General features: G+C 42.4%; 1 protein-coding gene and 1 pseudogene across 1 annotated transcript in view; both read left to right on the forward strand.

Annotated features, from left to right (window-relative positions):
* The first annotated feature begins 514 nt into the window (after positions 1–514).
* LOC115693832 (disease resistance protein RUN1-like) overlaps positions 515–16,361 on the forward strand; it is a 28,667-nt gene continuing 12,820 nt past the window's right edge. Inside the window, exons 1-6 of the mRNA XM_056307471.1 lie at positions 515–1,051; positions 1,259–2,387; positions 2,537–2,833; positions 2,931–3,793; positions 4,198–5,326; positions 14,133–14,432. Coding sequence (XP_056163446.1) covers positions 552–1,051; positions 1,259–2,387; positions 2,537–2,833; positions 2,931–3,793; positions 4,198–5,326; positions 14,133–14,432 — 4,218 coding nt within the window. The 5' untranslated portion in view covers positions 515–551. The remainder of the gene's footprint in view (positions 1,052–1,258; positions 2,388–2,536; positions 2,834–2,930; positions 3,794–4,197; positions 5,327–14,132; positions 14,433–16,361) is intronic.
* LOC130136900 (disease resistance protein L6-like) lies at positions 12,757–14,124 on the forward strand (annotated as a pseudogene).

Below are 16,361 nucleotides of genomic sequence, written 5' to 3' on the forward strand. Positions count from 1 at the left end.
TTTGGTTCCGTATATAGGGCAATCACTTTCCTTAAGAAGTTTTTATGATGCAAGCTTGTAGATATTGTGTAATTCAATTGGCATGTGCATGACAATCTATTGGTTCAAATGGTGCTTGGCTCCATTGGTGGACTGTAAATGCTTTGTTAAAATTGTAGGTCGTGGACTCCTTCCTTTGAAGCATGAAGATAGTAGACTATGGATAGAGTAATTGCTATTATCGTATCATCAATAGGTGTTGTCTTCTTTGTTCTCACAAATAAAAAAATGAATAGGTTTTTGGACTTTATTGTTCTTTTTTTCATAAATAGTTTCGTCATTTGGAAAAAAAAAACAAGTGAAATAAAAAGAGCCAAACAAATGTTCAAAAACTAATCCGGAGACAGAGCAGTGAAGATCATCGAGTGCCACCGCCACCGACCAGTCAACGGTCGATTGCTCACCAAAAACCAAACCCACTCTGTTCTATAAGTGTGAGGATTGTCCATTCAAAGTACGCGCGGAGTGACGGAGCTCCTTCGGACGTTTCCTCAAGATCTGCGACACAAACAATGGACATTTCCGACCAAAAAAAAGAAAGCACAATGGACATTAGTCAGGTTACCGATCATTCCTCATCATTGTCTGGACAGCCACCCTACGAAGTGTTCCTGAGTTTCAGAGGGGCAGACATGCGCAGGGGCTTCGCGGATTTCCTGTACACCATGTTGATTGATGTTGGGATTAGCGTCTTTAGGAACGAGGAAGAGCTGGAGAGAGGCAAAATAATCTACCCCCAGCTGATCCAGGCGATTAGGCAATCCAAGATATCAATACCCATCATCTCCAAGGAGTACGCGTCCAGCAAGAGCTGTCTCATGGAATTGGAGCAAATGGTGGAGTGCATGGACAATAAGAATGGCATCATCATCCCCATCTTTTACTATGTCTACCCGTCGGATGTATGCAACTGCAGCGGCCCTTTTGAGAGGGCCTTGGATGAGCTCCAGAAGCGCGCTCTCCGTCGGATTGGAGACTTGAAGGGACATTATCTCAGCGAAAAAAGTGATGAGTAATTTCCATGACCCGCTCTGGCCTGAGATTACTTTTCTCATATATCTTGCCTACTTTTGCGTTAAAATTAACTAGGTGTAAATCATATCCAATTACATATACGTTATTAGAAGAATGACAATGGCAGCATCATGCATAAATAGGTTTTCTTCCGCTTTCAATTCTCCTCTTCCATGTCATTTTTATTCCATTTACATTTTGGCAGGAATCATGGCGAAGTCATAAAGCAAATTGTCCGCCAAGTTCAGCAGAAGCTGGAGAAGAAGGACCTAATTGTGCCGGAACAATTAGTTGGAGTCGACTCTCATGTGCAAGGCATAATGGCAAAGCTGAAGGTTGACTACCGCAATGGGCAAGCGGTTCAAATTGGGGACACAAGTGTGAAGGTTTTAGGAATATATGGCATCCCCGGGGTGGGTAAGACGGTTCTGGCCAAATATGTTTATAATCAACTTCATCATCTGGTGGATGCCTGTAGCTTTCTTGGGGAGATCCAAGACAAAATTAATTGTCACGGCATCGTGTCTGTGCAAAACAGACTAATTTCTGACCTTGATGAAGGCAATGCCAAGAAGTTTGATCGTTCTGAGGAAGCTCTGTCTCATATTCGGAAAAAATTTCGCACCATGAAGGTTCTTGTTCTCCTTGATGATATATATAATAATGAACAGTTCAGTGCATTAGTCGGAGAACTTGATGGGCTTAGCCCGGGGAGCAGGGTCATTCTAACATCCCAAACACAAGACGTCCTTAGAAACATCGATGGTGCGGAAAGTTTTATCCTTGAACCAATGAAACAAGATGAAGCTCTGAAATTGTTTTGTAGGCATGCTTTTGGAACAGATTCACCCCATCAGGAGTTCGAGAAACTGTCAACAGATATCGTTGCTGCTACTGGCTGGCTTCCTTTAGCGCTCGAGGTGACAGGTTCATCTCTGTTTCTTGTAAAATCAAAGAAAGCATGGATGGAAACATTGACTGCATTGGAAGTAGCTCCTCATAAGTTAGTCCAAGCAGTGTTGGAGAAGAGCTACACCAATCTTGATATGTTTCAACGGCAGATATTTCTTGATATAGCATGCTTCTTCATTGGAATGGACAAGAGAATCCCCTATTACATGTGGGATGACTGTAAGTATTCTCCTTCTAGAGCGATTCGAGCTCTTCATGCAAGGTCTTTAGTACAAATTGGAGAGGATAAAGAACTACTCATGCATGATATACTGAAGAAGTTTGGCCGGGAAATTGTCAAGAATGAAAACCGGTATGAACCTTCTAAGCGCAGTAGGCTGTGCGATCACGAAGAAGCACTGCATGTACTAAAAAGAAGGAAGGTAACTTCTGCGAGCACTGTGCCACATCTTCTCTTCTTTAGTGGCCAATTGATACTGTTATTGATCCTTTTCGTTCAATTATTCATCAAGTGTGATGCTAAAAGACAGCTCCATCTTTTTAAATTAATTTTGTTTTGCTTCATTGACAGGGTACTGAGAAAGTCCAAGCCCTCGGGCTCGAGTTTGGTGACGGATTTAAAGGGAATATCAGTTTTGAATGTGATCAATTTGATGGTTTACAGAACTTGAGGTTCCTCAAGCTGGATCGGGCTGATATTCGTGGAAACTTTGGGGATCGTCTTTCAAGCTTAAGGTGGCTTGATTGGCAAGGGTGCCCTAAGGTTTTTGACGACCATTTAATTCTGACTTGGCAAAACCTGGTGATTCTTGATTTGTCGGGGAGTGAGGTTCACGGAGACTGGAGAGGTTGGGAGCTGCTTGTGCAGGTATGGAATGAATTCACTATCTTCATACATTTTATCTTTTGGACCACGTTTTTCTCAGGAATAAAACATTCACTATCATGTCCTATTTGTCTTGCAGGCAAGGAAACTGAAAGTTTTAAAACTAACTGGTTGTGTCCAATTGACTGTCACTCCAGAATTTCCTGCTTCAATGGAGCTGGAAAGACTTATTCTGGAAGGTTGCTCTAATTTAGCAGTTATCGATCCATCATTTGGTAATATGATGAAGTTGGTTTCTTTGAATATGAAGCAATGTAGTCTCCTTCGTGAATTGCCAGATTTGAGTCCCATGAGAGACTTGAAAGAGCTGGTGATTGATGGAACTTCCGTTTCTTGGATTGATTTCCGAGAAGGTTCCATGGGGAAGCTCAAAACCCTCAGTGCTCGCGATTGTAAAAGCCTGACTCAGATATCCCATTCGATCGGGTACTTAAAGTCTCTCAAATATCTCGCTCTAGATGGCTCTGGAATCCATACTCTCCCTGAGGCCATCGGATCGCTGGAGGAACTGAGAACACTGTCTCTGAAGAACTGCCAGAGGCTATCTGATCTTCCAAATGGAATAGGACAGCTCAGGTCACTCCAATTTCTGGATTTATCTGACACTGTGATTCAGGAGTTACCAGCGTCAGTGAAGGGTTTGAAAGCTATGAAAGTGCTTAAGATGAGGGGTACTTTCATACAGGAGTTTCCTGAACCTATACTGAATTTGGAGAAGCTTGAAGAGATAGATTTCTCATTATGCCAGAGATTAGGGGGGGAAATCCACTTCGACATTTGGAGATTGTCGTCTTTGGCAATCCTAAAGCTGTCCGCCACTCAGATTTCTGGCCTACCTCCAAGTATGTCCAAACTTTCTCGTCTCCGGGAACTCCACATCTTCAGGTGCTCCAATCTTCAGAGCCTACCCGAGCTGCCCTCTAGTTTGATCAATGTCTTGGGGTGCGTGCTTAAGAGATTTTATCTACTTTTTCTGAATTGCTTTCTAATCATCTTTTATTAGTGAATCATAAGAATTTTAAGACTATTGATGTTCGTATTATTCTCTTTTCTAATGAGCTTATACTTTGAATTAATAGAAAATCAATAATTTGTTTCTATTGCGCTTCCTGTCTATTTATGAGTTGTGACAAATTTTCGAATTCTATGACACGCTCTGGTCTGAGATTACTTTTCTCATGTATCTTGCCTACTTTTGCGTTGAGATTAACTAGATTTAAATCATATCCATTTACATATTCGTTATTCTAACTATGACAACGGCTGCATTTCGCACAAATAGTTTTTCTTCTGCTTTAAATCCTTCTCTTACCTGTCCTTTTTTTTTTTCCAATTACATTTGGCAGGTCTGATGGCAAGCTCATAAAGCAAATTGGAAGCGCAGTTCCGCAGAAGCTGAAGGACGAGGAACCAATCGTGTTGAAACGATTAGTGGGAGTCGATCCTCATGTGCAAGGCATAATGGCAAAGCTGGAGGTTGACTACCGCAATGGGCAAGCGGTTGAAATTGGGGACACAAATAAAAAGGTGTTAGGAATATATGGGATCCCCGGGGTGGGTAAGACGGTCCTGGCCAAATATGTTTATAATCAACTTTATCATCTGTTCGATGCCTGTAGCTTTCTTGGGGAGATCCAAAAAGAAATTGAACATCACGGCGTCCTGTCTGTGCAAGACAGACTGATTTCTGACCTCCATAAAGGAAATGGCCCAAAGTTTGATTGTTCTGACAAAGCTCTGATATATATTCAGAACAGGTTTTGCACCGTGAAGGTCCTCCTTCTCCTTGATGATGTTAATGGTGAGGAACAGCTAAGCACTTTAGTCGGAAAGCTTGATTGGCTTGGCCCAGGGAGCAAGGTCATTCTGACATCCCAAAGACAAGACGTCCTTGGAAACGTCAATGGTGCGGAAAGTTATGTCCTTGGACCGATGAAGCAAGACGATGCTCTGAAATTATTCTGTTGGCATGCTTTTGGAACGGATTCTCCCCATGAGGAATTCGAGAATCTGTCAAAAGATATCGTTGCTGCAACTGGCGGGCTTCCTTTAGCGCTCACTGTGGCAGGTTCATCTCTGTTTCTTGTGAAATCGAAGAAAGCGTGGAGGGAAACATTGACTGCATTGGAAGTAGCTCCTCATAAGAGAGTTCAAGCAGCCTTGGAGAAGACCTATTCCAACCTAGATGAGAATGAACGGCAGATATTTCTTGATATAGCATGCTTCTTCATTGGAATGGACAAGAGAATCCCCTATTACATGTGGGATGACTGTAAGTATTCTCCTTCTAGATCAATTCGAGCTCTTCATGCCAGGTCTTTGATAGAAATCGGAGAGGACAAAGAATTACTCATGCATGAAATACTGAAGAAGTTTGGCCAGGAAATTGTCAAGAATGAAAACCGGTATGAACCTTTCAAGCGCAGTAGGCTGTGCGACCACGAAGAAGCACTGGATGTACTAAAAGGAAGGAAGGTAACTTCGCGAGCACTGTGTCACATCTTTTCTTCTTTATATGCCAATTGATACTGTTATTGATCCTTTCCGTTCAATTATTCATCAAGTGTGATGCTAAAAGACAGCTCCATCTTTTTAAATTAATTTTGTTTTGCTTCATTGACAGGGTACTGAGAAAGTCCAAGCCCTCGGGCTCGAGTTTGCTGACAGATCCGAAGGGAATATCAGTTTTGAATGTGATCAATTTGATGGTTTACAGAACTTGAGGTTCCTCAAGCTGGATCGGGCTGATATCCAGGGAAACTTAAAGGATCGTCTTTCGAATTTAAGGTGGCTTGATTGGCAAGGGTGCCCAAAGATTTTTGACGATCAATCGCTAAATCTGCTTGATTGGCAAGTGTGCCCAAAGATTTTTGACGATCAATCGCTAAATCTGAATGTGCAAAACTTGGTGATTCTTGATTTGTCTCGGAGTCAGGTTGACACAGACTGGGGAGGTTGGAAAGTGCTCGTGGAGGTATGGAATGAATTCACTGTCTTCATGCAATTTTTCGTTTGACAACGTATTTCACCGGAACTAAACAAGTACTGTTTCATATCCTATTTGTCTTGCAGGCAAGGAAACTGAAAGTTTTGAAACTAACAGGTTGTGTCCGATTGGTTGCCACTCCAAAATTTCCTGCTTCAATGGAGCTGGAAAGACTTATTCTGGAAGGTTGCTCTAATTTAGCAGTTATCCATCCATCATTTCGTAATCTGACGAAGTTGGTTTCTTTGAATATGAAGCAGTGCTGTTTTCTTCGTGAATTGCAAGATTTGGGTCCCATGAGAGACTTGAAAGAGCTGGTGATCGATGGAACTTTCGTTTCTCGGATTGATTTCCGAGAAGATTCCATGGGGAAGCTCAAAACCCTCTGTGCTCGCGATTGTAAAAGCCTGACTCAGATATCCCGTTCGATCGGGTACTTAAAGTCTCTCAAAAATCTCGCTCTAGATGGCTCTGGAATCTGTACCCTCCCGGAGTCCATCGAATCGCTGGAGCAACTTAAAAAACTGTCTCTGAACAATTGCCGGAGTCTATATAATCTTCCAGACGGAATAGGGAAGCTCAGGTCACTGCAATTCCTGGATTTATCGGACACTCTAATTGGCGAGTTACCTCCATCGGTCAAGGATTTGAAAGATATGAAAGTGCTTAGGATGAGGTTTACTTTCATGGAGGAGTTTCCTGAAGCGATACTGAATTTGGGGAAGCTGGAAGAGATAGATTTCTCATTTTGCCGGAGTTTAGAGGGGAGGATCCCCGACGACATTTGGAGATTGTCGTCTTTGGCAATCCTGAAACTGTCCCACACACGGATTTCTGGCCTACCTCCAAGTATTTCCCGCCTTTCTCATCTCCGGGAACTCGACATTTCCAAATGCGACAATCTTGAGAGCCTACCCAAGTTGCCCTCTATCTTGATTAATGTTCTTGGAGATTCGAGTAATTAGGTTCTGGACAATAGGGATTTTTATTTACTTTTTCGAATAGCTTTCTAATTACTATTTATTAGTGAATCATCAGGATTTATATTCGTGTGGTTCTCTTTTGTAACGAGCTTAACCTTTGAATTAATAAAAAATTGTGAGTTTTTCTCAGTTGAAACATGCATGGATTTGCATGATCTTCAAAATTCTCGAAAAACAAGCCTTGTATAATCACCGCTGCTCTTTTCTAGCTGTACATACCTTTGATTTTGACGATCAAGCAAATATTCTTCGTAATCCCTAGAGCAAAATCGACATTTTAAAAACCTTAAGACCAAGTCATGATGCGTAAATTGGCCTTTTCTTAAACATTGCTCCTTCCGTGTAATAAAAAATAGAGATAAGTATATCAAACACTCTCAAATTTGTCACGAAAATACATATGAGTCCTAAACTTATAAAAACCGCAATCAAGGTTTAAATTTTATGAAATTTGGTGTGATCAAATCCCTCCGTTAATTCTACCTAATTTTACTTTATGGAAAATGATGACATGACTTTTTATTTTTTTAAGACCCATGGCATCGATGGAGCGCCCGCCAAATGCCACATCAGAAAAAAAAAAACTAAAACTTTAAAAGAAAAAAGATAAATAATAAATGATAAATAAATTTTAAAAAAGAAAAAGTTGATATAAGAAAATGGATAAGAATAAAAAAAATTTAAAAAAAATCCCTCAGCCACCATATTCTCTTATTTTTTTGGTCGGTAGCCACCATAGTCGAATGGCCAAGCCCCTCAAAGCTTAAGCACGATTTGCGACACTCAATTAGTCAGAAAAAAATGGGACAATGCTATAAAAAATCCCAAACTGGTATATTTGTAATAAATTTACCTAAAACTAATTTTTTGACCATCGAAAATCCAAAACCGATACACCTATGACAAATTTACTTATAACTAATTTTTTGACCACCAAAAACCCCAAAATGGTATATTTCTAACAGATTTACCATCCGTCAGTTTTCGTAAATTGGATTAATACCACGAAAATCACAAACTAGTACACTTGTGACAAACGGAGGGTAAAACCCTAAACTGGTACACCCGTCAATTACCATGTGTCATCAAACTCAGCAATTTGACGATAAAATTTAGCGAAAAATAACGGAGAGTAATTTTGTCACAGTTATATCAGTTTGATGTTTTTTTGCGGCGAAATAATTAATTTGAGATAAATTTATTATAGATATCCGGTTTAGATTTTCCCTCATATTAATAATAAAAAAAAGGAAGCTTGAACGGATTGGCCCAGCGCATTAGTCGGAAAGCTTGAGTGGATTCGCCCGGGGAGCAGGGTCATCCTTAGAAACATCAATGGTGCGGAAAATTTTTTGCTTGAACCGATGAAAACAACAAAAAAAAGACTATTCCAAGCCATGGACTCGCGAGGCAGCTCTTTGGCGACACTCGAGCCTTGCTGGTTTGTGGCAAGGCTTAAGCTCGTCTGCGGCCAGTCGCCGGCCTTCGTCGTGGCCGGCGACTTGGCAGAGAAGAAAGTCAAAAAAAGAAAAGAAAAGAAAAGTAAAAAAGATAATTAAAAATTAGAATTTTAATAAAAGAAGAAAAGAAAATTAAAATAAAATAATTAAAATGAATGGTAGAAGAAGAAAGAGGGAAAAATATTTTTTTCTCTTCGAAAGAGGAAAACATTTTCCTCACTGGTGTTTTTTTTTCATTGAGGAAAAATATTTTCCTTGAATAGTTTATTTTCCGTGAACTGAACCTCGAAAAATTCAAAAAACATTTTCCAAAAAATTGTTTTATGCGAAACGAATGGAGCCTGTCACGCCCCGTACCCCACTGGAACGCAACATCCCGTCATGGTCGATTATGGTGCAACGTTCCCAGGAAACGTCGCCAACCCAACACCCAATCAGAGATCAATCGCATACGGAAGCACGTATATATATATATACACCCGTACAAATAAACACATGAGACCAAGGTAGAACAACCAGCAATCAAACAACTCTGAAAATATATATACACTGGCATTGCCATAGAAAACTTTTTACAACCTTCAACTATACAACGATAGTGAAAAGCACACACCAGCAGCTACTCGATCAAAAGTGGGGGTCCGGTCACGCCGTCAGCCCCCCCTATAATACCAAGCCACGTACTCCTGGGTGTGGTAGTAATCCTCCCCCACGTTCACAACAAAACCAAGTAATATCTCACATAGGCTGCTCCGTCTCCACAGGGATGTACGCTAGACGACCGCTGGATATGATGCGGTATCCCAAAAAGAGGTGGTGTCCTCGGCATCCTACGGCTGGGGGTCTGAAATGTTTCGGTTTACACAACCATAAGATAAATCTCAGTGAGTTCAACCCCTAAACCTAGGCTAGGCTAGCATGCAATCTCCTGACCGGAAACAAATATTTATAATCACAACACGACAATAATCAAACCATTCTCAGACCCTGCAAGTTAGACGGATCAACATATAATAATCACGGCACATACGTGGCACACATGATCACCCGTATGCCAATCACATGCTCATGCACTGATTCTCACACCTTCGTATGCCAGTCTATGCATGTTCATGCATGCAAATGTCGTCGACATGTCATGCGCATTTCTCCGGCCCACTGGCCCACACTGGCACACTTGCCTAATTCATTATTATTACGACTCGAGTCATTAATTTTTCACGGCCCGGTGCGACTAGCCTGCTTCAAAGTGCATGAGGCGCAGCAACCGATCTGGCCTAGTGTCTCTAGCCTGCTTCAAAGTGCATGAGGCGCAACACTGTTCTCCTTGCGAACCAGAGCCTGCTTCAAAGTGCATGAGGATGGTCGCCTTCCGGATGTACCGGGCATCGTCCTGCTTCAAAGTGCATGAGGACGGTATCGACCCGAAGGTCACGACCCGAAGGCCCTTAGGTGATCACACAACTCATTATTATTCGAACCCGGCCAGAAACGCCGGGGTATTTTAGGTGATCACATGCTCATGGCGAGACACGCATTCTCGCACAACTTCATCACATGCCTCACTCTTGGCATACACAATGCGTGTCCATGTTATGCAATGTAATGCACCACGAGCACCAACATAATTCAAACACTCAATATCACAACACGTGCTCAATTGGCCCAATTAATACCGTGTGGCCTAACATGCGATTCACAAATCAATAAGTAATTGCAAGCCAAACAGTGGCCAATCGCACACCACAATAATCAGCCACACAACAAGCGACATGGCAGTACACAATTAATCACACTTAAGTACAAATTACGTACCACCAGTCAACCCGGACATACCCGGTAATTTTCCAATGGGCTCCTAAATTGGTCATTTAACCTAATTACTCTCCCCAATGAATCCTCAATGATTCACCACAATTTTCCCGATAATAATTCCTATCGATCGGTACACAATATTTTTCACTGCCAGTACTAACATCCCTAAACTAGTCCAGAAAAATGCACTGTCAGTCCTAATCCGGGTTTAGGAATTTTACTCACTCAATCAAGGGTCACGACGACGGGGAATGGCGGCCGATCACTGGTGAACAGTGCAACCGGCGGCGAATTCCCGGCGACGGTGTACGGGCGGGTGAACAGCGCCCCGTACGGACGGCGTGAACAGTACCACACGCACGGACACTTGTACGGACGGCTGGGAACGGTGGCCGGCGAGGTGCCGGTGACGGCCGAGACGCGCCGTACGGTCTGGATGAACAGTGACCGTACGGGGCGCGTGAACAGTAACCGTACGGTCACTGTACGGACGGGCTGAACGGCGACGTATGGACATGCTGAACGGCCGGGTGTCAACGGAACGGCGATCGGAGCTCCGGCGAAGCTCCGGCGGTACTGTTCACGGAATGGAAAATGAGAAAAAGAGAGAAAAAGAGGGGGGAAGGGAGAGAGAAATGGACAGAACCGAGGCTGAGCTGAGGCTGGGGACCAAGAGGGTCGACGGCGAGGCACGGCGGTCGGCGGTGTGCTCCGGCGAAGCTCCGGCGAAAGAGAAAATGAGGGAAAATTTGAGAGAAAATGAGAGAAAGTGTGGGAAAAATGGAGAGAAAATCTGCTAAAGGCTGGTCTGGTCGTGGAGGGTGAGTGAGGAGAGAGAAATTTCAGTCCAACTTAGTCAAATTATAGGGCTAGGGTGCCATGTGTCAAAATTTGACAAAAAGGACTAAAATGCCCTTAATCAAATGGTTCCTATGCATTCTTATCCAAAAAGGGAGGGGCAAAAGGGTCAATGGTTTTCAAAAAAATGCAGCTGGTAATTATCCATAATTATCCCAAATTATCCTAAAAAAATTCGGAACAAAAATAGCCCAGGGGCAAAATCGTAATTTCTTACCCCCGGACCGAAATTCCAATTTTCACTTGTACTAACCCCAAACGTGTGTGGCCAGCGTAATATGATGTCAGATTCCCCAAAATAATCTCTTAAGCCTTCGAAAATCGACCTCGAAATCCGGGTCCAATTCCGTGAACAAAGCTCGCTAAACTTTCAATTTCGGGTCTCTCACTAACAGGCAATTTGTTTAGGGTTTACGCGTATCGACCTAGAGTTATCCGGAGTCATGACGGTCCCGATCACTCAAAGAATGAGAGGAATTATCATTAGTTCCAAAGGTCACGATCGTTCGGTTCAAGCTCGGGGCCGGTTGGCCACGTGTACTCTCGGACCTGCGGACTCACCCGCGATCCGTTTGTACATCGTTGGCCTTGGCCAGACCAAACCCGTCACTTTTCCTAAGATCGGCCCACGTTGGCCCAAAATATTCCCTCATCGTTTCTCAAGATCGGTACTTGGCTCGTGATCGGGCCCTTGGTCCACGTACCATTTTCCTAGTTAGCCGTACCCTTTTGGTTAGTATCCCGAAAGTGATCAGCTCTGGGCGAGACTTACTAAAATGAAATGCGAAATATTGTCAATTTTATTGATCCCGGAATTTCGTCGAAATTCGGGCTGTTACAGAGCCTAAAATTCGGGTTCTAAGTTAACTACCTCAAATCCTTATTTAAGACAATATTTATTTTAAGTCATTTTTTCTCTTCGAGTTTTTATTTGAAATTTTGCCTAGACAAAGAATAGGCTTTTGGACTTTATTGTTCTTCTTTCAGAAATAGTTTCATCATTTGAAAAAAAAAAAAAAAACTAAAAGCAGAACCAACCAAAAGTGAATCAAGTGCCACTGCCACCGACCGGTCAACAGTCGATTTGCTCACCAACAACCAAATCAACTCTGGTCCATTAGTGGGACGATTGTCCGTCCAAAGTGCGCGCGGGTACGTAGTGACGGAGCTCCTTCATACGTTTTATCAAGATCTGCTGTGCTGCACGTTGCCGATCATTCCTCATCGATGTCTGGGCAGCCAAATTATGAAGTGTTCCTGAGTTTTAGAGGGCCGGACACTCGCAGGGACTTCGCGGGTTTCCTCTACTCCATGTTGACTGATGTTGGGATTTGCGTCTTTAGGGATGACAAAGAGCTGGAGAGTGGCAAAGAAATCCACCCCCAGTTGATGGGGGCGATCCTGCAGTCCAAGATATCAATACCCGTCATCTCCAAGGAGTTTGCGTCCAGCAAGAGCTGCCTAATGGAATTGGAGCGAATGGTGGAGTGCAAGAAGAACAAGAATCACATCATCATCCCCGTCTTCTACTATGTCAAACCGTCGGATGTAAGCAACTGCAGGGGCCCTTTCGAGGGGGCCTTTGCTGAGCACAGGAAGCGCGGCAGAGATGCCGAGTTCATTAGCCACTACATGTCTATTCTCGGTTGCATCGGAAACTTGAAGGGACACCATCTCCACGAAGAAATTGGAGTGTAATTTCCATGACACGCTCTGGCCTGAGATTACTTTTCTCATGTATCTTGCTTACTTTTGCGTTAAGATCAACTATGTTTAAATCATATCCAAGTACATAATCGTTATCATAACAACGACAATGGCAGCATCATGCATAAATAGGTTTTCTTCCGCTTTCAATCCTCCTCTTCCATGTCCTTTTTATTCCATGAACATTTTGGCAGGAATCATGTCGAAGTCACAAAGCAAATTGTCCGCCAAGTTCAGCAGAAGCTGGAGAAGAAAGACCTAATTGTGCCGGAACAATTAGTTGGAATCGATCCTCATGTGCAAGAAATAATGTCAAAGCTGAAGTTTGACTACCGCAATGGGCAATGGGTTAAAATTGGGGACACAAGTGTGAAGGTTTTAGGAATATATGGCATCCCCGGGGTGGGTAAGACGGTCCTGGCTAAATGTGTTTATAATCGACTTCATCATCTGTATGATGCCTGTAGCTTTCTTGACGAGATCCAAGGAGAAAATAAAAATCACGGCACGGTGTCTTTGCAAAACAGACTAATTTCCGATCTCCATAACACAAATGCCCCAAACTACAATCGTCATGACAATGCTCTGGCATATATTCAAAGAAGGTTTCGCAACAAGGAGGTCCTCGTTCTCCTTGACGATGTGAAGGATCATAAACAGCTCAGTGCGTTAGTTGGAAAGCTTGATTGGTTTGGCCCGGGGAGCACGGTCATTGTGACATCCCAAAGACATGACGTCCTTAAAAAAGTCAATGGTGCAGAAAGTTATGTCCTTAGAACGATGAAACAAGATAAAGCTCTGACATTATTCTGTAAGCATGCTTTTGAAACGGATTCTCCCCTTGAGGAATTCAAGGAACTGGCAAAAAATATCGTTGCTGCTACTGACGGGCTTCCTTTAGCGCTCGAGAATGTAGGTCAATCTCTGTTTCAAGAGAAAAAAAGGAAAGTGTGGACGGAAACACTGATTGCATTGAATGAAGCTCCTGATAAGAGTGTCCGAGCAGCCTTCTCCAAGAGCTATAACACCTTAGAAGAGAATGAACAGAAGATATTTCTTGATATAGCATGCTTCATCAATGGAAAGGACAAGAGAATCCCGTATTACATGTGGAATAACTGTAAGTTTTCTCCTTCTAGAGCGATTATTTCTCTTAAAGCCATGTCTTTGGTAGAAATCGGAGAGGATAAAGAAATATGCATGCGTGGAATATTGACGACCTTTGGCCGGGAAATTGTCAAGAATGAAAGCAAGAATGTACCTTGCAAGCGCAGTAGGCTATGCAACCACAAAGAAGCACTAGATGTACTAATAGGAAGGAAGGTAACTTCTGCGAGCACTGCGCCACATCTTTTCTTCATTAGATGCCAATTGATAAAGTTATTGATCCATTTCGTTCAATTATTCATCAAGTGTGATACTAAAAGACAGCTCCATTTTTTTAAGTTAATTTTGTTTTGCCTGATTGACAGGGTACTGAGAAAGTTGAAGCCCTCAGGTTGGAGTTTGGTGACGGAACTGAAGGGAATATCTGTTTTAGATGTGATCACTTCAAAGGTTTACAGAACTTGAGGTTCCTCAAGCTGGATCAGGCTGATATTGGGGGAAACTTTGGGGATCATTTTTCGAGCTTAAGGTGGCTTGATTGGCAATGGTGCCCTAAGATTTTTGACGATCAATCGCTAAATCTGAATGTGCAAAACTTGGTGATTCTTGATTTGTCGGGGAGTCAGGTTGACAAAGACTGGAGAGGTTGGAAGGTGCTTGTGGAGGTATGGAATGAATTTACTATCTTCATATAATTTCTCTTTTGACGACGTATTTCCCAGGAACTCAACATGTACTCTCGTATCCTGTTTATCTTGCAGGCAAGGAAACTGAAAGTTTTGAAACTAACTGACTGTGTCCAATTGACTGCCACTCCAGAATTTCCTCCTTCAATGGAGCTGGAAAGACTTATTCTGGAAGGTTGCTCGAACTTAGCAGTTATCGATCCATCATTTTGTAATCTGAAGAAGTTGGCTTCTTTGAACATGAAGGGATGCAGTCTCCTCCGTGAATTGCCAGATTTGGGTCCCATGACAGCATTGGAAGAGCTGGTGATCGATGGAACTTCCATTTCTCGGATTAATAATGTCCAAGAAGGTTCCATGAGGAAGCTCAAAACTCTCAGTACTCGTAATTGTAAAAAACTGACTGAGATATCCGATTCGATCAGGTACTTAAAGTCTCTCAAGTATCTCAACCTAGATGGCAGTGGAATCCATACCGTCCACTCCATCGGATTGCTGCAGAAACTGAAAAAATTGTCTCTGAAGAACTGCCAGACTCTATTTTGTCTTCCAGATGGAATAGAGAAGCTCACGTCACTGCAATTCCTGGATTTATCTAACAATAGAATTGATACCCTCCCGGAGTCAATAGGGAACCTCAGGTCACTGCAATTCCTGGATTTATCTAACAATAGAATTGATACCCTCCCGGAGTCAATAGGGAACCTCAGGTCACTACAATTCCTGGATTTATCTGGCAGTGAAATTTATAACCTCCCGGAGTCTATCGGATTGCTGGAGAAACTGAACACGCTATCTCTGAAGAGCTGCAGTAGGCTATCTAATCTTCCGGATGAAATAGGGAACCTAAGGTCACTGCAACTCCTGAATTTGTCTTACAGTGAAATCAGTACCCTCCCAGAGTCCATCGGATCGCTGGAGAAACTGAACACGCTGGATCTGAATAACTGCGAGAGGCTATCCAATCTTCCAGATGAAATAGGGAAGCTCAGCTCACTGCAATTCCTGGATTTATCGGACACTCCAATTAGGGAGTTACCTCCATCAGTCAAGGATTTGAAAGCTATGAAAGTGCTCAAGATGAGGCATACTTGCATACAGGAGTTTCCTGAAGCGATACTGAATTTGGAGAAGCTGGAAAAGATAGATTTCTCGTTGTGCCGGAGTTTAGAGGGGAGAATCCCCGACGACATTTGGAGATTGACGTCTTTGGCAATCCTGAACTTGTCCGAGACTCGGATTTCTGGCTTGCCCGCAAGTATTTCCCGCCTTTCTCATCTCCAAAAACTCGACATCTCCGGATGCGACAATCTTCAGAACCCACCTGAGTCGACCTCTAGTTCGATTAAAGTCATTCCAGATTTGGGTAAATAGGTTCTGCACAATAGAGACTTTATTTTCTCTTTTGAATAGATTTCGAATTATCATTTATTAGTGAATCATCGGGATTTATATTCATGTGATGCTCTTTTGTAGCGAGCCTAACCTTGGAATTAATAGAAAATTGTGAGTTTTTCTCCTGTTGTGCTTCACGAGTTGCAACTCGTGTTTGCGTGTGTCAATTTTCAAAATATCGGATTATCTGATCACAAAGCAAATCTCTTGCAATCCTCTCAAAATTTGGAATCGCATCTACCTAATCAATCAAAAGTTCTAGCTTTGAGAAAAGATTTCAACCAAAATCATCAAAAGTTATTGACTTCTTTTAAAGGCTTTCCTATCATATTTTATTAGTGAATCATTAGGAAATTTAGACTATTTGTATTCGGAGCTTATCCTATTGAATTAGTAGAAAATTGAGAGTTATTCTCCATTACGCTTTATGCGTATTTACGAGTTCTGACTCGTGTTTATTCATTTTATGATTTGGATCAATTCTAATCTCTACGCTATCGCAAAAACCATCAC

This window comes from Syzygium oleosum, unplaced genomic scaffold, assembly GCF_021117445.2.
Source record: "Syzygium oleosum isolate NSW1041296 unplaced genomic scaffold, Sole_v2.1 Sole_v2.54, whole genome shotgun sequence".
Classification (NCBI taxonomy): Eukaryota; Viridiplantae; Streptophyta; class Magnoliopsida; order Myrtales; family Myrtaceae; genus Syzygium; species Syzygium oleosum.